We start from the raw sequence: 26,984 nt of genomic DNA, 5'->3' as shown, positions 1-26,984 counted from the left end.
ATGAAATACCAGATTTTTTAACAGATAGAATAACAAGGTTTGTCTTTAAAATTACCTGCACGATAAATGTACTGCAAAAATATGGGTTTCATATTTTTCTAAATTATACAAGCTAAAAAAATGGATTCACAAAATACAGTTTTGTCAGCATATAGTTTTTGTATAAGCATGCTTTTAGAATAATACTTCCTCAAACAACCTGACCTCTTGCTAGTTTGACTTTATTCATTTTAGGATTGTCACTACCATAATTGTTTGATAGAAATACACATATTTAGTTATCTGTATTATTTGATTAAATATCATCTTTGTTCATATGTACAGCTTTAAAGTGAGAAAAATGTTTTCATTGGAAAATGGTGATGACTTTGTGCTTATAAAGGTTGAGACTTAATCCAGCCCCCACCCCCCTTCTCCAGGCTGAATAGCCAACTATGTGGGAACCCAGCCCCATCCACCAGTGGGCCAGCACCAGCCCTGACCCTGCACCAGCTGCCCCAGCACCCAGCCCTGCCCAACAGCAGGCCAGCACCAACCCCAGGCCCCCTGAGCCCCACAGCCAGCCATACCAGGACCTGGTTTGGCCAACCAGCAGTCTGGTACCAGCCACAAGACTTCCTCAGCCCTACTACCAGCTGTGTTAGGACCTCTCCCTGCCCACCATTGGGTGGGCAGCATCTGCAAGAGGTAAGGCCAGGCAGTCAGCCAGGCTCAGGGTCAGCCCCACCTACCAGTGCATCCACAGTATTCAGCCCCACCACTACAGAAGGGCCCACACAGGCCACATGGGGGGAACCCCTAGAACATATAAGTCTGGTGGCCAGAGGGGAGTATGTGACGGGGTCCCATAGGACATCTCCTACAAAAGGCCACTTCTCCAAGATTGGGAAATGTAACAGACCTATCTAATACATAGAAGTAAAAACAGAGAATTAGGCAAAATGAGGTGACAAAGAAAAATGTTCCCAATGAAGGAACAAGATAAAACCCCAGAAGAAGAACTAAGCAAAGTGGAGCTAAGCAATCTACCTGATAAAGAGTTCAGGATAATGATTTTAAAGATGCTCAACAAACTCAGGAGAAGAATGGATGAACACAGTGAGAAGTTCCAAAGTTAACAAACAGTTAGAAAATGTAAAGAAAAACCAGAGCTGAAGAATACAATAACTTAAATAAAAAATACACTAGAGGGAATCAAGAGTAGATTAGATGATACAGAGGAACAGAACAGTGAACTGGAAAACAAGAGTAGTGGAAACCACTCAAACTGAACAGAAAAATGTAAAAAGAATTAAAAAGAAACTGAGGATAGTTTAAGAGACCTCTTGGACAACATCAAGCATATTAACATTCAAATTGTAGGAGAAGAGTGAGAGAAGGGGGCAGAGAACTTATTTGAATAAATAATATCTGAAAACTTACCTAACCTGGGAAAGGAAGCAGACGTTCAGGTCCAGGAAGCACAGAGTCCCAAACAGTATCAACCCAGAGAGGCCTACAACAAGACACATTGCAATTAATATGGCAAAAGTTAGACATAAAGAGAGACTCCTAAAAGCAGCAAGGGAAAAGCAACTATTTACATACAAGGAGACTCCCATAAAGCTATCAGCTGACTTTTCAGCAGAAACTTGGCGCACCAGAAGGGTGTAGCATGATATATTTAAAGGGATGAAAGGAAAAAAACTACAATCAAGAATAATCTACCTGACAAGGCTGTCATTCAGATTTGGAAGAGCAATAAAAGTTTTATAGATAAGCAAAAGCTAAAAGAGATAAGCACCACTAACCTGGCTTTACAAGAAATTTTAAAGGGATTTTATTAGTGAAAAGAAAAGAGCACACTAGAAATATGACAATTATGAAAGGAAGAATATCTTCTTGGTAAAGGTAAATATGCAGTAATGGTAGTATATCAACTATTTATAAGGCTAGTAGGAAGGTTAAAAGACAAAAGTAGTAAAACCATCAATATCCACAGTAAGTATTTAAGGGGTACATAAAACTAAAAGATGTGAAATATTATGTCGTAACATTGAACGTTGTGAGAGGAATAAAAATTCAGGATGGTTAGAATGAGTCTGAACTTAAGAGATCATCAACTTAAAATAATCATGTATATATATAGGTTGTAATATATAACCCTCATGGTAGCCACAAACCAAATATCTATGATAAATAGACACATAAAGGAAGTAATCCAAACATAATACTAAAAATAGTCATCAAATTACAAGGGAAGAGAGCAAAAGAAGGAGAAAAAAAGCAAGAACTACAAAAATAACCCCAAACAATTAACGAAATGGCAATAAGTATATACTTATCAATAATTACTTTAAATGTAAATGGACTGAATACTCCAATCAAAAGACATAGAGTGGCTGAATGTATACAAACAAAAAAACAAACAAAAAACGAGACCCATATATATGCCACCCACAGGATACTTCAGATGTAAAGACACACACTGAAAATGAGGGAATGGTCAAAGGTATTTCATGCAAATGGAAATGAAAGCTGGGGTAGCAATACTCATACCAGACTAAATAGACTTTAAAACAAAGACTGACAAAAGACAAAAAGGATGTTACATAATGACAAAGGGATCAGTCCAACAAGAACGTATCACAATTATAAATATGTATGTAGCCAACATAGGAGTATCTGAATAGATAAAGCAAATATTAACAAAATGAAGGGAGAAATTGACAGTAACACAATAATTGTAAGGGACTTTAACACCCCCACTTACATCAATGGACAGGGCATCCAGACAAAGTTAATAAAGAAACACTACCCTTAAACAACACATTAGACAGGATGGGATAAATATGTATAAAACGTTTGACCCAAAAGCAGCAGAATACACATTCTTTTCAGTGCACGTGGAACATTTTCCAGGATATATCACATGTTAGGCCACAAAACAAGTCTCAATAAATATAAGAATCATTTCAAGCATTTTTTCCAACCAATGATATAAGAGTACAAATCAACTACAAGAAAAAAAAAAAAAACTTCACAAAACACAAACATAGATTTGATCCCTGGTCTGGGAGCTAAGATCCCGCCTGCCATGCGATGCAGCCAACAACAACAACAACAACAACAACAACAAAAAGAAATGTGGAGGCTGAACAGTATGCTACTATACAACCAGTGGGCCACTGAAGAAATCAAAGAGGAAATTTAAAAATGCCTTGAGACAAATTAAAATGGAAACACAACAATCCAAAATCTATGGGACACAGCAAAAGCAGTTCTAAGAGGGAAGTTTATAATGATACAAGCCTACCTCAGGAAACAAGAAAAAATCTCCAATAAACAACCTAACCTTACATCTAAAGGAACTAGAAAAAGAACAGTAAACAAAGCCCAAAGTTAGTAGAAGGAAGGAAATCCTAAAGATCAGAACAGAAATAAGTGAATAAAGAGTAAACAATAGAAAAGGTCAAGGAAACTAAGAGCTGGTTCTTTGAAAAGATAAACAAAATTGGTAAACCTTTAGCCAGACTCATCAAGGGAAAAAGGAGATTGCCCAAGTAAATGAAGTCAGAAATGAAAAAGTTACAACTGACACCACAGAAATATAATGGATCATAAGAGATTACTACGAACAATGATACACCAATAAAATGGACAATCTAGAAGAACTGGTTAAATTCCTAGAAATGTCTAATCTTCCAAAACTCAATCAGGAAGAATAAAAATTGAACAGACCAATTACCAGTAATGAAATTGAATCAGTAATCACAAAATGCCTAACAAAAGTCCAGGGCCAGTTGACTTCACAAATGCATACTGCCAAACATTTAAAGAGGATTTAACATCTATCCTTCTCAAACTATTCCACAAAATTTTGAAGGAAGGAAAACTTTTGAACTCATTCTGTGAAGCCAGCATTACTCTGATACCAAAACTAGTGAAAGATACCACACACACAAAAATTACAGGTCAATATCACTGATGAACGTAGATGCAAAACTCCTCAACAAAATACTAGCAAAGTGAATTCAACAATACAGTAAAAGGGTCATACACCATGATCAAGTGGGATTTATCCCAGGGATGCAAGGATGGTTTAATATCTGCAAATCAAGTAATGTGACACACCACATTAACAAATTGAACAATAAAAATTACAATAATCGTCTCATAGGTGCAGAAAAAGCTTTTGACAAAATTCAACATCTATTTTAAAAACTCAACAAAGTGGATGTAGAGAGAACATAACATAATAAAGGCTATATGTGACAAGCCCACAGCTAACATCATACTCAACAGTGAAAAGCCGAAAACGTTTCCTGTAAGATCAGGAGCAAGACAAGGATGCCCACTCTTGCCACTTATATTCAACATAGTATTGCAAGTCCTAGCCACAGCAGTCAGACAAGAAAAGGAAGTAAAAGGAATTCACATTAGAAAGGAAGAAGTAAAACTATCACTGCAGATGACATGATACCATGTATAGAAAATTCTAAAAATGCGACCAAAAAACTGTTAGAACTAGTAAATTAACTCAGTAAAGGTGCAGGTACAAAATTAATGTACAGAAATTTGTTGTGCTTCTATCCACCAACAACAAACTATCAGAAAGAGAAGTTAATAATTTATTGACCAGAGAAGTATTAATACGTCTTTTGCTACCCGAATGTTATTGACCGGAGACGTATCAATACGTTTTTAGAGAGTGATACAATTAACATCACCATGCGAAGTTGTTAGCACTTAAAATTGATCAAGGTTTCATTATACAACTTATGATTATCCTTATCATTATCATTCACATTTTGCTCTGTTTTTTGTCCCTATCTTGTATATTATAAACACAAGTTAATTACTGTAAAATTTTCAAAAATGGCACATCACGAAATTGAGTGAAGAATTTTTTGGTGAATTTTGTGCAGATACTTTCTCTGATTGTCCAAGTGACATATATACTAGTGTCTCAGAAGATGATAGTTCTTCAGAATATAGTTCTGATTCAGATGATGTGAATATTAGACCAACAAAAAGACAAAAAACCTTAGTGATTGACTCTGATGCGGAAAGTGAAAATGAAACGGTGCTGGAGAATGCTCCTTTGCTTCTACAGAAGAGTGGATTGAAGACAACGTTTCACAGAAATTGGAAGACTTTACAGGTGTGTCAGGTGTAACTGCTGAATGTAATAACCCTCCAAGTGTTAGTGAAATAACAGAATTAATTTTTGGTAACGACTTTTTCAAGTTGGTCGCTTCTCAAACAAACTTGTGTCACCAACAGAATGAAAAATCATATAAAAAGTATAAGGCTTTAAAATGGACTGATGTAACCCATAGTGACATGAAGAAGTTTCTTGGATTAATAATTTTGATGGGACAAATAAAGTCACACTGGAAAGAATATTGGTCGACTGATCCCTTACTTGAAACACCTGTCTTTCCAAAGATTATGATGAGGCAAGGTTTGAACAAATAATGACATGTCTTCACTTTAACGATATCTCAGAAACTCCACTTCCTGCAGACAGAATTTCAAAAATTAAACCTCTTTTGGATTATCTTCTACCAAAATTTCAATCGACCTATATGCCCAGAGAAGAGCTATCACTTGAGGAGGCAATGATAAAGAGGACAGGACGACTCAGATTCAAAACCTATAATCCTGGAAAACTTACAAATTATGGAATTTTGGTCAGAATGGTTAGCGAAAGTGAAACTAGATATATATGCAACCTTGAGATTCACATGGTTGAAGGAAAGAAACTGCAAGAAACAATATTATCAGTCCTACAACCTTATCTTGGTCATGGCACCATATTTACCAAGACAATTATTACAACAGTGTGTCCACATCTGAAATATTGTTGAAAAATAAAACCGGAGTTTATAGTACTGTAAGAGAGAATCATGGTCTACCAAACCAATTAAAGGAGAAATCTAAAAGTCTGCAGAGGGGAGAAATGACATTCTTATGGAAGGGAGAAGTGATTTTTCTTATATGGAAAGACAAGAGGCCTAGTCCACATGGTGACAACTATTCATGATGCCTCCATAGCATCTCCAGGAAAGGAAGACAGGAGGACTGGCCATCAGATAACTAAGCCCACTTGTATATTAGAGTATAATAAATATATGAAAGGAGTTGATAGATCTGATCAATATCTTGCAAACTTCAATATCCTCTGGAAAACACAAAAATGGTATAAGAAAGCAGGTTTCTATTTGAGTAATTGCAGTTTATTTAATGCATTTAAAATTTATTGTAGCCTTAATGCACAGAATAAAATGACTTACAAACAATTTTTGTTAGCAGTAGCTAGAGAATAGGTAACTGACCATTCTGGTGAATGTAGTGGTGGTCCCGCACCTGGTCCTTCTTGTGACATTTCTAAAAGAGCCCCCCACAAAGATCCACCTTGTCGACTATCAGGTAAAATAAAAGAACATATTCTAGAGGAAATAATACCCACAGGATTAAAAAAAAAAAAATGCTGTCAGAAAGTGTAGAGTCTGCTCTTCCAGGGGAAAGCACAGTGAAACATAGTATATTTGTAATAGATGTTCTGTTCCCCTACACAGAGGTGCCTGCTATACTGCCTGTCACACTATATTAGAATGCTGTAGTAAGACATGTTCAAAGTATCAAATAAATACATTAAGTGCAAAAAAGTTGTTGATATTTACTCAAACGCGGGTGTTTCAATATTCACTTATATAACAAATTGCCAGCCACAGGCATTAGTTTCTACAGAAATCCCCTGGTCAGTAATGTGTTAAGAAAACAATCCCATGTGTATTTGCATCAAAAAGGATGAAATACCTAGGAATAAAGACTGTACTTGGAAAATTACAAGGCATTGATGAAAGAAATTGAAGATGACACAAACAAATGGAAAGATATATCATGCTCATGGATTGGAAGAATTAATATTGTTAAAACGACTGTACTCCCCAAAGCAGTTCAGATTCAATGTATTCCCTATCAAAATACCAATGGCCTTTTTTTTTTTTTTTTAACAAAAATGGAGCAAATAATTCTGAAGTTTGTATGGAAACAGAAAAGACCCCGAATAGCCAAATCAATCTTGAGAATGAAGAACAAAGCTGGAGGTATCACATGCCCTGATTGAAAACTATACTTCAAAGCTACAGTCATTGAAACAGTATGGTACTGGCACAAAACAAGACATATAGGTCAATGGAATAGAGTAAAGGAGCCCGGAAACGAACCCACACTTATATGGTCAATTAATCTATGGCAAAGGATGCAAGAATATACAATGGAGGAAAAAAACTGCCTCTTCAATAAATGGTTTTGGGAAAACTGAACTGCTACATGCAGAAGGCTCAAACTGGACTACTTTCTCATAACATATATGAAAATAAACTCAAAATGGATTAAAGACATAGATATAAGACCTGAAACTGTAAAACTCCTAGAAGAAAACATAGGCATTATGCTGTTTGACATTGGTCTTAGCAATTTTTTTCAGACCAGTCTTCTCAAGTAAGGGAAACAAAAGCAGAAATCAACAAATGGGACTGCATCAAACTAGCTTTTGCAGAGCGAAGGAAACTCTCAACAAAACACATAGCTAGCCTACTAAATGGGAGAATGTATTTGCAAACATTATATCCAAAACATACAAAGAATTCATACAACTCAATGTCAAAAAAAAACCTGATTAAAAAATGAGCAGAGGATCTGAATAGACATGTTTCCAAGGAAGACATCAAGTGGTCAACAGACACATGAAAAGATGCTGAACGTCACTAATTATCAGGAAATTGGAAATCAAAATCGCAATGAGATATCATCTTACATGTGTCAGAATGACTGTTATCAAAGACTAATAAAGTGTTGCCAAGAATATGGAGAAAAGTGTACCTTCATCCACTGTTGTTGGGAATGTAAATTGGTATAGCTACTATGGAAAAAAATACGAGGCTCCTCAAAAAATTAAAAACAGAACTATCATACAATCCAGCAATTCCACTTTTGGGTATTTTTCTGAAGAATAAAAAACACTAATTGGAAAAGATATATGCAGTCGTATGTTCACTGCAGCATTATTTACAGTAGCCAAGATATGGAAGGATCCTAAGTGTCCATCAGTAGATGAGTGGATAAAGAAAATGTGATTTATAGAATCAACAGAATATTACTCAGCCATAAAAAAAATAAAGTCTTGCCATTTGTGATAACATGTATGGACCCAGTTGGTATTATGCTAAGTGAAATAAGTCAGACAGAGAAAGACAAATACCATATGATTTCACTTATATGTGGAATCTAGAAAACAAAACAAACAATACAAGAGAGAAACAGACTAATACAGAGGAGAAGCTGGTGGTCACCAGAGGAGAGGCGTATGGGGGTTTGGGCAAAATAGGTGAAGTGGATTGGTAGGTACAAACTTCCAGTTACAAAATAAATGAGTGATGCAGATGAAATATACAGCATGGGGAATACAGTCAGTAGCACTTGTAATAACTTTGGTGACAGATGGCAACTAGACTTTATCTTGATCATTTTGTAATGTGTAGAAATATCAAATCACTGCATTGTGCACTTGGAACCAACATAGTGTTGTAAGTGAATTATACTTCAATTAAAAACATAAAGAACTCATATAAGTCAATTAAAAAGAAAACCAACTTCAGTAAAAACTGGGCAGGGGAGCTGAATAGACATTTTTCCAAAGAAGACATTCATATGGCCAACAGACACGTGAAAAGTTACTCAACATCACTAATCCAGCTTTCCCACTTCTGGGTCATCCGAAGAGTATGAAAGCAGTAATTTGAGAAAATATATGTACACCTCTGTTCATCATGTCATTATTCACCATACGCAAGATATGGAAACAGCAGAAGTGTCCATCAGGGGGTGGATGAATGGATAAAGAAGATGCGGTATGTATGTACAATGTAATACTACTTAGCCATTAAAAGGATGAAATCTTGCCATTTCTAAGTATATGTGTGGACCTTGAGGGTATTATGTTAAGTGAATTATGTCAGATGGAGAAAGACAAATATTGTATAGATCTCATTCCAATGTGGAATATACAACAAACAAACAAAACCCCCCAAATAAATAAACAAACCAAACCAAAGAAAAGCAAGCGTGTAGATGTAGAGAACAGATTTGTATTTACCAGGGAGGAAGGAAAAGGTGGGATCAACTTTATGGTGAAGGAAGGAAACTAAATTTTTGGTGGTGAGCATGCTGTTAGGGTATACAGAAATAGAAATACAATGTATGCATGAAACGTATTATGTTATAAATCAATGTTACCTCAGTTTTTTAAAATTGAGATTTTATTAATCTGTAACATTTTCTAATGTATATATGTCAGATATTATAAAACAATGCTTTATTGCTCTTTTAAAATTAAAAGTCATACCAAGGCTTCTTTATGATTAGATTAATGAAGATACAACTATTACATGAATCATGTGTTTTTTCTAGACAGTGCACACACATGAGAATGAATACATTGATATATAAATATAAAATCATGAGTTTATCCTGAAAGTTATATTTCTAGATACCATTTTGAACATTGAACATCTGCCAGTTTTGGTTTCCACAGAGGTCCTCAAACCAATCCCCCTCGGATATTGAGGGACAAGCAGCTATTGAACAGTATGAGATTGGGAAATCTATGTTTGAAATAGAAGTTGGCCATGATCTATTCTTAAGTGAAAAGATGTATTGCAGAAACTTTTATGTATATGAGTCTATTTTTATAAACAAGTATTTCCTTCTAAAATCCACCCCAATTTATGTGTATGTGTATTACAAGGATATTGTTATAACTTTAATAACATTGTTAATAATGTTTATTTTTTGGAAGAATTGGGGAGGGACCACTTTCACTTTTTATTATAACTCTGTAAAGTTGTATTTTTATCATTTATAGGCTTAAACTGATCAAGTTCACTGAACTTGATCATTCAGGGAGAGTTAATGAATCAGTACATTTTAAATTGAATAGAGGATGTTTTTCATAGATTCTAATGTAAAGGATGGCTTTTCAAAAAATAGGTTTTTATTTAATTGAATGAGTACTTTCAAATTACTTAAATTCATAATAGGTGTATCAGTTTCCTGTGGATGCTGTACCAAATTACCACAAACCAGAGTGGTTAAAACAATAGAAATGTACTCTCTTACAGTTCTGGAGTCTAAAAGTCTGAAATAAAGGTGTGTGTAGAGGGTCTAGGGGAAAATCAGTTACTTGCCGCTTACAGCTTTCTGGTGGTTGCTGGCATTCCTTGGCTTGAGACCTCATCACTCCAATTTCTGTGGCCATCTGTGTCTCTCTCTTCTGTGTGTATGTCTCAAAATTCCCTCTGCTGTTCTCTTATAAGGACACTTGTCATTGCATTAAGGGCCCACCAGGCTAATCATCTCAAGATCTTTAACTTAATTACATCTGTTTAGATCATTTTTCCAAACAAAGTAACATTCAGTGGTCCCAGAGATTAGGACATGAACATATCATTTGGGGTACCACCATTCAGTCCACTGCAAAGAGATGGGTATACATTTAATTTATGTTTTCTAAGCTGGAAACAGAAAACTTTTAATTTATTTGCAGCATTTCAATTTCAAAAATTTAATCAACACCAAGCATTTTATATTTTAAGTTGCATTTTAAAGAAATGAAAATTAGAATTATTCATATTTATTGACTAAGATATATGTATGAGGGGCTATTTCACTCTTTTGCAAAAAATTCATTTATATTTACTTAATTAACTTAGTAGCATATTTAAGTGACTGCCGTTTTTTATTTTAGGCATTCTATTTTCATTTCATTTTAATTTTTGGAGAATTGTTATGCTATTAAATGGTAAGATATATGATGACATGCAATAGAAACGTAGGTATTTGTCATAATTGCCTATGATAATTGAAGTAGTAGGTTTTCATTTTTAAAGTTTTGAATAGATGGTATTAGTTTAAATAAATTATGAGTGTAAATTATAAGATGTCTAATTTTAAAACAGATATTAAAATTGTAATTTTAATACAATATAATTCTGCTATAGAATATTAAACTTATTACTTCCCAGCTGTTTCTTGACATCATTTTTAAAAATTTTGACATAAATGGCAGATTGAACAAAAATGATGGCAATGTATGTTGCACTGAAAATTCTCTTTGAGGCAGAAATATTTGCACAGTCTCATGGAATAAGTTTTTTTCTTATTGTTAAAAACTATGTCTATTCATCCAATATGTAAAATTGGAAAAAATTAAATAATAAAAATCTTTTCATCTTGCTGACACCTTCCTTCATTTCTCAGTGAGCTCTATATGAAGAGCATGTTGGAAATATGTAGTTTAGGCTTTCTAATAAGGAAGGTTATACACTTTTGACTATTAGCTGTAGCCTTCAAGTCAATTCCTTTTATTGGTAGGCAGATTTCATTCTTTTCCTCCCTTCATTTTTTTTTCTTTCTTTCTTTTTTTCTTTTTTAAATATAGGCATTTCCCCATCAAAAGTGGAATCATACTTCATGTGTTACTTTTTTTTAATTAGTTACCTATTTTATACATATTAGTGTATATACGTCAATCCCAATCTCCCAATTTTTCCCACCACCCTCCTCCCTTCTAATAACCCAGAAGACTTTTTTTTTTTTAACTATAGTAGATTCAATTGTATTAGTTTCAGAAGAAGGCATTTTTTAAAAAAAATTTATTTATTTATTTATTTTATTTATGGCTGTGTTGGGTCTTCGTTTCTGTGCAAGGGCTTTCTCTAGTTGCGGCAAGTGGGGGCCACTCTTCATTGCGGTGCGCGGGCCTCTCACTATCGCGGCCTCTCTGGTTGCCAAGCACAGGCTCCAGACGCGCAGCCTCAGCAATTGTGGCTCACGGGCCTAGTCGCTCCGTGGCATGTGGGATCCTCCCAGACCAGGGCTCGAACCCGTGTCCCCTGCATTGGCAGGCAGATTCTCAACCACTGTGCCACCAGGGAAACCCGAAGGCATTTTTAAGTATCATTATGTTTTGGAAATATTTTCCAGAATAGACACAAAGGGTACAGCGTTTAAGAAGGAAGAAAACTAGTTTTTATTTAGTATCTAACTTCATATGAGGCATATGCCAGGTATTTCATTTATTCTTAGAACAACTCTTAAAGATTAGCATTTTTTTAGAACAACTCTATAGATTTTTTCTAAGTAGGGGAGGAAACAGGCACAGAAAAATTGAATAAATTGCTTTGTATCCCACATTTATTAAATGGTGAGACTGAGATTTGCATCTAGTTCTGTCTCACTAAAAAGTACAGGTCAGATGACAGTCTCTCCAAGCTATTCATAAAATGCCTTCTAATATTTTTTATCATATCTTAGACTTTAAAGTAACAACTCATGTAAACCTAACTAGGTACATGGTCTGGGGTTAATCCTGGGAGGCCTTTGGCCTGGCCTCTACAGGCCCTGATTCTGTATTGCAGTTGTCAGCACACAGGCATTAGGCCTAAAGTGAGTCTTTCCACCTGATGTATGGTTTTATAGCTATCACCTTTGTGCTGGAGTAGAGATGACAGAAATATCAAATCACATATTTAAAATATGATTTATTAAAAACTAACTTCAACTCTGCTTCAGAATTTAAGTATGAAAATGTTGAATTAGAGGAAGGACATAAATTAATGAACGTAAAAATATCCAGGCCTTCATTTATACTTTAAAAATATGTGAGGGTTTGGTTTACAAAAATGAATAATAACATAGTTAGGTTCCCATTGCCACTAATCCTTGTAGTATATCAATTATGGAATTTCAAAGGAAGTTTTACTTGCTCAGATGTTAAAATAATTACTTAATATCAAATAAGCATTCCAGGGCTAATGTCTTCATGGGTTGGATTATGTATAGGGAAAATATTTTAAATAGCTGAAAAAGGATCATAAAAAATAGAAGTTTGTGATTTGTTGTCACCTGTCTTCCTATAGTTATCTTAAAATTGTCATGCTTATTTGTTTTGATGTCAGAGAAAAACAACTATTGAAATAATGTTGAAAATACTCTTTGTAACTATTCCACAGCAAAAAAACATTAATCTCTAGTAATTTATGTATACTTTTTATAAGTTTCTATTTCCAAAGGATGAATAGGAGAGAATAAGAGAGAAAATTGTCTATTGATATGCTTCAGTTGTTTTTTCCATGTGAGATATCTCTTGAGTGTCTGCTAAATGAGTTTCTTTTTTAAATCCTGAGTGATCTTTATAGCAAACACAAATTCTAAAATTATAACAGTCTATTTTATTTTTGATATATCTACTCGCCACCAAAAAAACCCAATAAATGTTGGAAACCTTTATTTGAAAGCCAGTTTAGTACATCTTTGGAGTCTTAGCTTCCAGTAATGGGCTGATGATATTATGCTTGTGAAGCAAGGTTGTCATCTAGTGGTGTTTTCAAGTAGTACATTCTTCAGAATTAGCTCTCTAAAACATCTTTAACATTTTAAAGGAAATGCTTAACAAAAACAAATCTAGGTTTCAAATTTGCAGAATTTAAACACTTTTAAATATTTTACATTATATATGACTTTACAAAGGATTATCCCTAGAACCTTTTCTGATGTCCATATCTTAATCTTTAATATTGGGTCCCCAGATTTTTGTCTGGCCACTGAAATGTTGAAGTTTGAGTAATACGGATGTTAATCATGATGTATCAAGGCACTTCATAATGCTTCACGTCTCTATTGAAGTTACTTGCTTAGAAAAAAGATCCTTATGTAGTACTAAGCAGATTTTTTTTTTTACTTTTTGCATATTTATCCTCTCCATTTTTGTGCAGGTTAATTTTTTGAAACATTTGCACATAAAATGTTAAGGTTTTAATGATGATTTCTTTGCTTTTGGTGTTTTTATTTTTGTAATATAAAAATTTGGAAAGTTAGCATAGAAGAAATTAAAATAGATTTTCCCATGTGTAGAAAAAATTTAATATCATATTAGCTAAATGGTGGAAGTAATATACATTTGTGCATGCAAAGAAATCATAAAAACTAAAAACTGAAAAAGAGATGCATTTTTAAAGATAGTTTATATTTGAATAAAATAAATCTTACATAGAAAATAGTTCACTCACTGATTAAGATGAACACTAATTACTTGTTACTTAGAGTTCCTTTATATAATACATATCTTTATTTGATCCATTCGTATATAAACCATAGAGAAAATTAAATTTTAAGCTAGTGTTGACTCAGGTCCTTATTGTAATTGTTGGAATAAAGATTGTGGTATTCATTTTGGCATAGTAGGTGGCCACTTAACCTAAAGAAGGAAAGAAAATGGTAGTGATAGAAGTGGTACTTTTTTTTAGGGAAATGAAATAAAAGACCTCTTTTTTCCTTTTTTGCCATTTGGGTCATAGGACTCCCCCTTCTGAATTACTTTTAATAGATTCTGATCCTCCTGTTTGCTGTGCTTAATACCATAAATTCATTCAACTTAATGCTGGTGTACCAAGTTATATTCTGGTTGGTGACTCCCCCCCGCGCCCCCTCGCCAATGTATTTATAAATTGTATTTAGTATGTTCATTTAGTCTGTACCAGGTTATTTGAAGCAAATTTTGTGCCCCAGTTTTATTTAAAAAATATTTATTTATTTGGCTGCGTCAGGTCTTAGCTGCAGCACGTGGGATCTTTCTTGCCGCATACAGGATCTTTAGTTGCGGCATGTGGGATCTAGTTCCCTGACCAGGGATGAAGCCCGGGCCCCCTGCTTTGGGAGCGTGCTTAACCACTGGACCACCAGGGAAGTCCTTGTGCCCAAATTTTTATTAGCCTTGTTACCTTAACTAATCTTATTACTCTGTGGTTCATAAATAGGAGTTCATAAGCCATTTTCCTTTATCCTAAAGGAGGGAATTAGCAAATTATTATTTCAGTGTTTTTGACTGGGTACAGCAAAAGCCTATAAGAATAATAGCAAAAACCAAAATTTTCAGCAGGCATGTTACAGACCACTTACACTGTGGGGCTGGAAACAGGATATGCAGAGTGAATAGAGAGACCTTTGTTTGGGTAGTTTTTAAAAATTATTTTTTAATGCCCTGGGAATTTGCAGTAGGTTGGCAATGTTCATATTTGCTAAGATGAAAGATATCTTTTAATATAAATGATTTAAAAAATTACCTGTCAGGTTTTATTCTCTCCTGTCCCTCTATTGGCTTGAGTAATTGGGAGTTATTATTTTCTTTGTAGCTAAGCAAGGATTCAGTTATAAAATTCCCATTTTGGTATTTGGATAACGTATGTGGGCTAGTAATCTCAGTGTAGCAGCAAATAATCATGTATAGATCAGAGACCACAAAAACCACATGAGGCCATGCGATTTGGGTTTTCTTCAGAGACAGTTAAGACCATCCTGTAGCAGTCATTGTCCAGATATGTCCTTTATTTTTTGATTGAGTCCCTATCCATTTGGGAAGAATGTTTTCACTCTTGATTTTCTTATTGGCATTTTAAAGAATTTTCATGTGTCATCAGCCTAATTTGTATGCGTGATAATAGATTCCGTTTTTGATTATCTTAGGAATTCAGGTCTCAGTTCAGACTTGAATGGACATTCATTGCTTGGGACAGGTACAGGTAGGTGGAGGGGAAGAAAAGTTCAGTGTGCTGTTTTAGTATTTCTGGTCAATTAGAACATTTTTCCCCCTAAAAAATATATGTAGTCTGGAAATCTAGGTAAGGATGAGTTATCATATGTGCAGTTTGAAGATAATTTAGGCCAAAGTAAATGATTTGACGATAAATCCGGTAAGAACACTATTTACATGCATAAATATGTTTATTGCTGTCCAGGAGTCATACAAAGTGACCTAAAAGACAGTTCTTTTCCTCTTTTGCTTGAAAAGGATGTCAGCCATGGATATTATATCATTTGAGAGACACTTAGGGCACAACCCTGCATGTCAAAGACAAGTTGAAAGTGTATAAGAGCAAACAAACAGATAACTGAAATAAACTAATACAATTAATACGTACAAAGTGTGTGTGCCACATGCAGACTGAAGCCTGTTTTGTTTGGCTTGTACATTGCTTTGCAAAAAACTAAAAGCTAAAAATGAGAAGATCTGACAATGGCTGCTTAACCTATCCTCATACAGATAGTCACTGGAGCTGCCCCCTTTAGATGGGCATGTACTCTTCAGTTTGTTGCTGCCCTCCTCATTATGTGTACATCATAGTCAGTAATTAAGTTAGACTCAAGGATTTTACCTACTTCCAGAGGAATGGATCAAAGGAAAATAGGCACTCTTTTCCCTTGCAGTTAGGAATCCACTTACTGGTAATAGTGATCCACTATCTGGATCTAACAAGTGATATTGAAACAATAGTATTTGTTTTTATCACAGTTTTCTGTCAGTTGAGATTCTTGAACTGTAGTTTGGGAATGTCTGTTTTATATGCCCAAGTAACTTTAGAACATGAGGTAAAGATGGTTTTAGCAGTGAGACCCTTCTTATTAAATATATATTCATTATTTGTAATAGGAAACCACCTCTCCCCCAAATTGGTGGATAGTAATTAATTTTAAAGCTTTTACTTCTTAAGTAAGAAGAGTTGCTCAGGATTAAAATTAAATGACTCTGAGAAAGTCAGAATTTTAACATTTATTTATGAAAATAAGAAGCACTTTCCAAAATCTTTTAAAACAAATTTGAGTGTTTATTAAACTGTGATTTAAAATGGAATTATTTGAAGGTAAAACTAAGGAGAAATATTAGTGTATTCTGTGAGTATGATGCAGAAATTTAGCCCTTTAGTGCCTTGCTTGTCAATAAAATGTATTCCGATGTATTTTTAGTTCAGAATAGTAATGAGTGGTTTTATAATGTTACTGTTCTCAAATCTCCACCAGAGGAGAAAAAAAGTGTGTGCTTTTGGGGCTGTTGTAGTCAACAAGAGCTCTCTGGGGTTTATTTCTTCTTTAAGGTCCATGCCCTTGGGTTTGCATGCTCGAAGACGGCACATGGGAACTGATTATGACTCACTTCCCTTGAGGTCCATCGTGCAGATGTGCACAGGGATCAGATCTGACACGCCTGTGCCAATTTTCAATTCCTTTTTTTCCCAGTGACCACATTAAGGCTGGTGAATTTTGTGTTGTTTTGTTCTTTCAGTTGCTGTGTTCCTGTAGTGCATCTTGAAGCTGATTGGGACATAATACCTTAGTTTTATCACTTTTTTTATTCATTGATGATATTGGAGTCTTAAATGTTTACAAAAACAAAAAGATTAATTTGTAAATCTCAAGTTACTTTAGATTTAGTCCTGTGAAAATGGTCCAGTATTGACAGAAGGATCACCAAGATATTACTGGGGAGACCTGTGAATGGGTCTCCTGTTTCTTGATAATTACAAAGTAAAGCTGTGAGGCTCAAGTCCTTTGATTTTTTTTTTTTTTTTTTTTTTTTTTAATGTGAAGGGTGAGGAAGGGAGACTTGTAAAACTTGGAAATTGAGACTGAGCCATATTTTATAATTTCTTATATTCAGGAAGCCTTCTCCAGGCATCGTTTGGAAGAAATCACATGATATTTGATTTATACATGGATGAAGTCAAATTTACACCCCCTTATCTCTTCTGCTTTCAGAATTTTTGTTAGATAGATGTTTCCTTTTTATATTTTGCAGGATAGGTATTTTTATTGTTGTAACAATTTTTGAATCTCTTAATAGTAGTTAATATTAGTTCCCTGATCTTTTACTATGAAACTAGGCCTATTCTTATTTAATATACTTTGGAGACACTGATTGAATTTGCCTAGTTGTGCTTTTTTGTGTGTGTTGGTAAAGTGTCTACTTGATTAAGAAATTGATTTGTATAGATGTTGACTTCTGTTTATGAGAAAAAAATCATATTCCTGATATTAGCATTAGTTGTTGATAAATAAAAATAGTGTGTTGTAATGAAAAGAATGCTAAACTGGGAATCAGGAGACATTTTTGTTTTAACTTTGCATAGCTTAAGTTTGTATTTTGGAGCAAGTTTAGGTTAACATCTTTGGGCATTCTTTTCTTCATCTGTAAAATTGAAGAGTTAAACTTTGATTATTTTTTAAGATCATTTCCAGTTCATCTGACATCCTATAATCTTTTAATTCTAAAGAGTTGCCTTTCTAGAAAACAAAAGTATTTTATTAGTCATTGCATATTATTTCCCCACTGTAGGAATTTTGAAAGTTGTGTTTTTGTAATTACTCAGTCAGCATTTAATATAGCACCCATATCCCTCTATGCACTGTTGCTTCCTACAGTAAATAAAATTCATCTCAACCTATACTGACCTCTCATCTCTTCCCCATTTTCCAGCCGTAACGTTCCAAGTTATTACCTCTAGAATGTGCTTTATACTTTTTTACTTCCATGTTGTTGGTCATACTATTCCCTTTCTGTACACTCTTTTCCATTCCGCAGCCACTTTGAGCACCCATAACATTTTGTTTATAGTTATTTTGGCATTGTATGATAGCTGTTTACATGTTGTATTATTCTTTATGTGAGACTGTAAACTCCTTGAAGAAAGATGTTTATTTTTCATCATTTTACTGATCTTATTACTGATTCACATGGTACTTTTCACATAAAGGGGGAGTTAATTAATATTTGTAGAACTGAATTTGTAAGATGGTTAGTGCTGGATACAGTCAATGGCTGTGAATAGTGACAAATTATCAGGGTAATAAGGAAATGAACTTAGCCATTCTGAATTAAAGCAGTGTTTTAGCCATCTATGCTGACTGCAAACATTGTATTCCATGGTCACTCATGTACTATTTATTCCTGCCTCCCATCCATTCATTCTTACTGACTCATCTACCTACTTAACACTTCTATTTTTCTCTGTAGCCCACTTAACTCCTTGCCTTCATTCATCACTGTAGTTTAGCACTGCCATGGTCTTCAACTTTTAATAGTATCTAATTTTTTTAACACATTCTTGCTTTGATTTATATACACTTTCCTTTCTTTTACCTCCTTGATCTTATGCATAGGTTTATCAGCTTTAATTTTCTATTGCTTTTTGTACTCTCCTATTCACATTTCTTTTCACTTGCCCTTTTACTTTTGAGAAATCATTCATCCTATGTTTCTTAAAGGCAAATGCTCTTTGGTTGCTGTCTTCAGGTAAAGTTTACATTGATAAGTGTCTTAGAATCAGCCTAAGGTTGAGGGTTGATGGTGGAATTGCTGGCCATCAGGAAGAGCCGGAGTTAGCTCTGTCAGACTAGCACTCCTGTATCTTTTTTTTTTTTCATCTTTATTAGATTATAATTGATTTCCAATGTTGTGTTAGTTTCTCTTGTACAGCAAAGTGAGTCAACTATATGTATGCCTATATCCCCTCCCTCTTGGGCCTCCCTCCCACCCTCCCCATCCCACCCCTCTAGGTCATCACAAAGTACCAAGCTGATCTCCCTGTGCTATACAGCAGCTTCCCACTAGCTATCTGTCTTACACATGGTAGTGTATATATGTCAGTGTTACTCTCTGAGTTCATCTCACCCTCCCCTTACCCACCTGTGTCTACAAGTCCGTTCTCTAAGATTGCATCTCTGTTCCTGCCCCGCCACTAGGTTCATCAGTACCATTTTTCTAGGTTCCATATATATGCGTTAATGTACGGTATTTACTTTTTTTCTTTCTGACTTCCTTCACTCTGTATGACGGACTCTAGGTCCATCCACATCACTACAGATGGCTCAATTTCGTTCCTTTTTATGGCTGAGTAATATTCCATTGTGTATATATGTACCACATCTTTTTCATCCATTCATCTGTCTGTGGACATTTAGGTTGCTTCCATGTTCTGGCTATTGTAAGTAGTGCTGCAAGGAACATTGGGGTACATGTATCTTTTTGAATTATGGTTTTCTCAGGGTATATGCCCAGTAGTGGGATCTTTTTAGTGGGAGAATGTCTACAGTGGCAATGCTAGCATCAGACCTTTGGTTAAAGGAGTATCTGATACTGATTACAAAAGATGCTGAATGTTAATGGGCATTTTTACAGGTGGACTTTTGGGGGGATGATATCTGAATTGTAGAATTTATCAAAGAATTTCAAAATGACTGTATTGGGTGTGGGTGAATTGGTAGAGATGATTTTTCCCCCCTTTGGATTCAATAATCTTTTTACTCTTGAATTAATTATTGTCTGCTACAGATGTATGGTTGGTTTAGACTGAATAAAAAAAAAACAGAGGACAATAAGACAATGAGTAAAAAAAAACTGAAAAGAGACAGGAAAAGTAAAAGATGTAAGATAAAAAGTTGCCTATCTTTGTGCTATTTGGAGTCAGTAGTATTTATTGAAAGATTCTTGGGAACATTATGTTAGAGAAAGGGGACTTGAGAAGATAATGTAAGAAAGTAGCCCAGAAGAAAGTTTGTTGGACTATATTTAAATCTATGTTGTTTTTAGTTCTATTTTTATAGCACATCTCAATCTCTTAAGAGTTTACTGTATTACTAAATATTTAAGTCGGATATTGTATTTGTATAATAGTAAAGACGAGCTCATTCATTCCTTAAGAAGTATATTGATGGTTAAATAGCTTTTCTCAGAAAACATATGGATACTTTTATTAACACAGTATCCCTTTAAAGATATAAAAGAGGAAAAATATGCATTGTCTATCCTGTTCTATCAGATAGTAAATAAACAGGGAGTATCCAGGCCTCTTTTTGCCTAGTATTTGTAGTGGAAGCATTTTATAGTAGAGAACAAAATTGCATGTAGACTTAAGAAAATAATTTTGGTTAATTTTGATTTTAGAAAATATTAAGCCATTTATTTTATTTTAACAGGTATCTTTCAGATGAAGGCATTGAAGCGTGCACAAGTTCTCCTGACAAAGTCAATATAAATGACATCATCCTGATTGCTCTCAATGTAGGTTTTATTTATTAACTTATAAACGTTTTAAATCTGGAAGCTATATTTATGAAAAATATCTCATAGAATAAACTGGATTTTATGATGAGAAAAAATCATAAATCATCTTGCATTTTTATTGTCCATTTTAAGTTGCAGGAATGTTTGTTGAATTTGGTAATCTCATATAAGCCAATTATTAGAAATATATATTTCTTTAACATCTATTATTCAGAATTCAATGAAAAAGGGAAAAATGCAATTAAAACTCCTTTTTTTTTCACCCTGTGATCAGTTACAGAATTTCATTACATTTACAGTAGCTATGTAATAGCAGTAAAAACTGATCATATTCATGAAAACAAATTGACTTTTAATGTACATAGAAACTCTAGCTAGGTTATAGCTTCTTGACGGTTGTATTTTTTCTTTCAAAGTAACTTTTCCTGTTGAGAAAAGTAGTATATATGGTACCATACAACTACTTCATAAAATACAGAAAAGTAAAATAATAAAACCAAATAATTACCGTTAATGTTTTGGTGTATATTTCTTTCCAAGCTCTTTCCCTCTACCCATTTGTATAGTTGTATCTTTTCTATAATTGGGATTGACTTTTGGATTTTTTTGAAGTTATAAAAATTGTTTGAAGTACAGATGTAAGTAAATTAATATTCTTTTTTCAATCTTGCAGTTACCCCGTGGGAGTGTTTTTTGTATCGCCTTTGCAGTCACAGTCTATTAATCAACTTCATATACTATGATACATAATCAGTGAAATTCAGAAGAGAATTACTGTCTGATAAATCCATTATGTCACTGCAAAGTAGGTTTAGCATAAAGCAGAAAGGGTGACAACTGATAAGAATATGTGAAGTATAAATATGTAACTGTGTATAACTTTTCAAATTACTTAAATTTATATTTATATAATTAAACTTGGGTTTAAACATAAAATTTATATTTTGAAGCCTGTGATTTTTTTAGCTGCTTTGAAATTTTATTCAATAAGACCAACAGGTTTTTTAGAAATTATGTGTGTTATCTGTGACTACAAATGGGAATATTTGCTAGACACTTTAACTTTCTTTGATTTGTACCCAAGTTAGTGAATTTTATTTTCAAAAAATGGTATAAAGAACCCTAGTTTCTTTGTTTATTAAAAAAAGTCCTAAAGATGATAGGAAAAAGGCTTTGTGATAATCTTCTTTTTTATTTTTCTTATTTATATACATAGGTAAATAGCATTGAGCTATGTATAAATTGGGTATGAAACTAAGTAAAGTAAGTCAACATGAAGTATTTGTCCTGTGTACATAAGAGGTACATGATGATTATTATCTTAGTGAATTAATTTGTCTTTATAATTTTCTTTAAAATATATAGTTGAATACTGCAGTCCAAAGCTATTATGCGATATAATAGGATAAAAAAAATACTTTTAATCGGGATGAAGTCTACACCAGACAAATAATCTAAGTTTCAAGTTTATAACCTTTAAATAAAATCAGGTATATACAGTATTTCTGTTGAATTATTTTAACTTTCAAGTGATTGTGGGATGTTAATCACTAATTGAGAAAGACTTGCATTATTAGTTCTTACATATAACTTATTACATATTGGGAGAATAATCCATGCATAAGCTTGCTTATGTTCTCTTCTACCAGTGGGAACACACTGAATTTGTTCCTTTATCTAGCAGTGAACAAAGCAATGGTATGTATATGGTTTTCCTGCCCAGGGAAGTCCATTAGGCTATTATTGGGCTGCTTAGGAAGGTACTCTCTGCTTAGCATGAAATAAAATTCCAGACTCCCCTCCTCAAAAAGCAGGTGTTTACCATAAATCACATTGTTAATACAAATAATTTAGGCAGTGAACCACATTTTCTGTTAGGGAATGGTTCAAGTGCCAAGTTCCCAGATGACACCTTCGGGCCAACTTTGTAAGCAGGCCCTTCTAAAGATAGCAGCCTCAGAGCTGCTATGTAACTCTTTTCTGCATGGGTTTTTATGTTGAAAGGAGGGAGGTTCTTAATTTTTTTCCTCTGTAGAATGAGGAGTAAGGATATTAAGAAATAACCTTGAAATTCAGCATATAGTTTTGCGTTCAAATTCCTGAATTATTCAGAAAAAAATTAAATGATAGCCTAGTCTTAAATTACTAAATAATATGTAACAGTAAAAGTTTTAAAAGATTATTTTAAAATTTCTTTTAAGATTCTGTATAATACAAAATGATTTGCCAAATAGATATTCTGCTGAATTTACTTGAAGAAATAGTCAGGAATCTTGTGTGTGTGTGCACACGTGCATGTAATAGGTTAAATATTTCTCCTGCATAATTGCTTATTCACTATAAATGTATTTTTGGGCCCAGTTATCCTAGTGATCCTGATATACCAGCATCTGAATCGTAGAATTGCCTTTGCAGAACTCATAAATTGACTTTGAATTTAGGATGTTTAAAGATTTGGTAGGTCATTTTCATCTTGCTAAAAGAACAGTGAAATAACATTCCTTATATGTGTGTATGGCACTTTGAATACATTGTCTCCTTTTAGCCTGACAACAGCTTTGGAAGATAGAATTGGTAATATGTTTTCCATGTTACAGAGGAATAAATTAACTGGATTTAGAGAATTTCTGACGTGTCCCAGGTCATATTAGTTAATTACAGTATGTAGTAAATCAAAGTTTAGGATTTTAGTCTAGTGCTCATTTCTCATTTATATTAATGCCTCATTTAATTTTAATTTTATAATTAGTGATAAAAACCAGAAATGAAGGACCATGATGTATCATAAAATTTTTATATATTCTGTTTTTTATACATATTTAAATATTTCAGCTTTTGAGTGACTTCAAGATAATGCTTATGTTTTTATGAACTGTTAGTTGTATTATTGACTTCTACACGTTCAGATGATAACAGTATGCATGTTTTATATTCGCTAAAGTAAACATGAGAGCTAACATTCATTAAATGCTTACTGTTTGCAAGTCATTGTGCTGAATGCTTTACATGCATTATTTAATCTTCAAAACAATCCTAATATAGGAAATGCTAGTATAGGAAAGTATTTTTTTTTTTTTTAAGATTTTTAGAAATTTCATGTAATGTCTGAAACATTTATATTAACATATTTCCATACATATTTCCATACAAATACAAATATAAGATTTTTAGAAATTTCATGTAATGTCTGAAACATTTATATTAACATATTTCCATACAAATAACCCAATGAAAGTTTAGTATTAGTTGTTTTGTTTGTTTTTTTATACTGCAGGTTCTTATTAGGCATCAATTTTATACACATCAGTGTATACATGTCAATCCCAATCGCCCAATTCAGCACACCACCATCCCCACCTCACCGCAGTTTTCCCCCCTTGGTGTCCATATGTCCATTCTCTACATCTGTGTCTCAACTTCTGCCCTGCAAACTGGCTCATCTGTACCATTTTTCTAGGTTCCACATACATGCATTAATATACGATATTTGTTTTTCTCTTTCTGACTTACTTCACTCTGTATGACAGTCTCTAGATCCATCCACGTCTCAACAAATGACTCAATTTCGTTCCTTTTTATGGCTGAGTAATAGTCCATTGTATATATGTACCACAACTTCTTTATCCATTCGTTTGTTGATGGGCATTTAGGTTGCTTCCATGACCTGGCTATTGTAAATAGTGCTGCAATGAACATTCGGGTGCATGTGTCTTTTTGAATTACGGTTTTCTCTGGGTATATGCCCAGTAGTGGGATTGCTGGGTCATATGGTAATTCTATTTTTAGTTTTTTAAGGAACCTCCATATTGTTCTCCATAGTGGCTGTATCAATTTACATTCCCACCAACAGTGCAAGAGGGTTCCCTTTTCTCCACACCCTCTCCAGCATTTGTTGTTTGTAGATTTTCTGATGATGCCCATTCTAACAGGAGTGAGGTGATACCTCATTGTCGTTTTGATTTGCATTTCTCTAATAATTAGTGATGTTGAGCATCTTTTCATGTGCTTCGTGGCCGTCTGTATGTCTTCTTTGGAGAAATGTCTATTTAGGTCTTCTGCCCATTTTTGGATTGAGGTGTTTGTTTCTTTGATATTGAGCTGAATGAGCTGTTTATATATTTTGGAGATTAATCCTTTGTCCGTTGATTCATTTGCAAATATTTTCTCCCATTCTGAGGGTTGTCTTTTCGTATTGTTTATGGTTTCCTTTTCTGTGCAAAAGCTTTGAAGTTTCATTAGGTCCCACTTGTTTATTTTTGTTTTTATTTCCATTACTCTAGGAGGTGGATCAAAAAAGATCTTGCTGTGATTTATGTCAAAGGGTGTTCTTCCTATGTTTTCCTCTAAGAGTTTTATAGTGTCCGGTCTTATATTTAGGTCTCGAATCCATTTTGAGTTTATTTTTGTGTATGGTGTTAGGGAGTATTCTAATTTCATTCTTTTACATGAAGCTGTCCAGTTTTCCCAGCACCACTTATTGAAGAGACTGTCTTTTCTCCATTGTATATCTTTGCCTCCTTTGTCATAGATTAGTTGACCATAGGTGCGTGGGTTAATCTCTGGGCTTTCTATCTTGTTCCATTGATCTATGTTTCTGTTTTTTTGCCAGTACCATATTGTCTTGATTACTATAGCTTTGTAGTATAGTCTGAAGTCAGGGAGTCTGATTCCTCCAGCTCCATTTTTTTGCCTCAAGACTGCTTTGGCTATTCGGGGTCTTTTGTGTCTCCATACAAATTTTAAGATGATTTGTTCTAGCTCCGTAAAAAATGCCATTGGTAATTTGATAGGGATTGCATTGAATCTGTAGATTGCTTTGGGTAGTATACTCATTTTCACAATGTTGATTCTTCCAATCCAAGAACATGGTATATCTCTCCATCTGTTGGTATCATCTTTAATTTCTTTCATCAGTGTCTTATAGTTTTCTGCATACAGGTCTTTTGTCTCCCTAGGTAGGTTTATTCCTAGGTATTTTATTCTTTTTGTTGCAATGGTAAATGGGAGTGTTTCCATAATTTCTCTTTCAGATTTTTCATCATTAGTGTATAGGAATGCAAGAGATTTCTTTGCATTAGTTTTGTATCCTGCAACTTTACCATATTCATTAATTAGCTCTAGCAGTTTTCTGGTGGCAGTTTTAGGATTCTCTATGTATGGTGTCATGTCATCCGCAAACAGTGACAGTTTTACTTCTTATTTTCCAATTTGTATTCCTTTTATTTCTTTTTCTTCTCTGATTGCCGTGGCTAGGACTTCCAGAACTATGTTGAATAATAGTGGTGAGAGTGGACATCCTTGTCTCATTCCTGATCTTAGACGAAATGCTTTCAGTTTTTCACCATTGAGAATGATGTTTGCTGTGGGTTTGTCATATATGGCCTTTATTATGTTGAGGTAGGTTCCCTCTATGCCCACTTTCTGGAGAGTTTTTATCAGAAATGGGTGTTGAATTTTGTCAAAAGCTTTTTCTGCATCTATTGAGATGATCATATGGTTTTTATTCTTCAGTTTGTTAATATGGTGTATCACATTGATTGATTTGCGTATATTGAAGAATCCTTGCATCCCTGGGATAAATCCCACTTGATCGTGGTGTATGATCCTTTTAATGTGTTGCTGGATTCTGTTTGCTAGTATTTTGTTGAGGATTTTTGCATCTATATTCATCAGTGATATTGGTCTGTAATTTTCTTTTTTTGTAGTGTCTTTGTCTGGTTTTGATATCAGGGTGATGGTGGCCTCATAGAATGAGTTTGGGAGTGTTCCTTCCTCTGCAATTTTTTGGAAGAGTTTGAGAAGGATGGGTGTTAGCTCTTCTCTAAATGTTTGATAGAATTCACCTGTGAAGCCATCTGGTCCTGGACTCTTGTTTGTTGGAAAATTTTTAATCACAGTTTCAATTTCATTACTTGTGATTGGTCTGTTCATATTTTCTGTTTCTTCCTGATTCAGTCTTGGAAGGTTATACCTTTCTAAGAAGAATTTGTCCATTTCTTCCAGGTTGTCCATTTTATTGGCATAGAGTTGCTTGTAGTAGTCT

The 26,984-nt window shown here is 34.1% G+C and overlaps 1 protein-coding gene across 6 annotated transcripts in view; it reads left to right on the top strand.

Annotated features, from left to right (window-relative positions):
- TDRD3 (tudor domain containing 3) overlaps window positions 1–26,984 on the top strand; it is a 223,456-nt gene that overhangs the window by 63,482 nt on the left and 132,990 nt on the right. For all 6 annotated transcript variants that reach the window (XM_082435823.1, XM_082435825.1, XM_082435828.1 and 3 more), the window contains one exon: window positions 20,854–20,938. In XM_082435823.1, the coding sequence (XP_082291949.1) occupies window positions 20,854–20,938 (85 nt within the window). The remainder of the gene's footprint in view (window positions 1–20,853; window positions 20,939–26,984) is intronic.

Source organism: Balaenoptera physalus, assembly GCF_965194825.1.
Source record: "Balaenoptera physalus genome assembly, chromosome: 18".
Lineage (NCBI taxonomy): Eukaryota > Metazoa > Chordata > Mammalia > Artiodactyla > Balaenopteridae > Balaenoptera > Balaenoptera physalus.
Note: the sequence above shows the minus strand (reverse complement) of the source record. Positions and strands in the feature narration are given on the sequence as shown.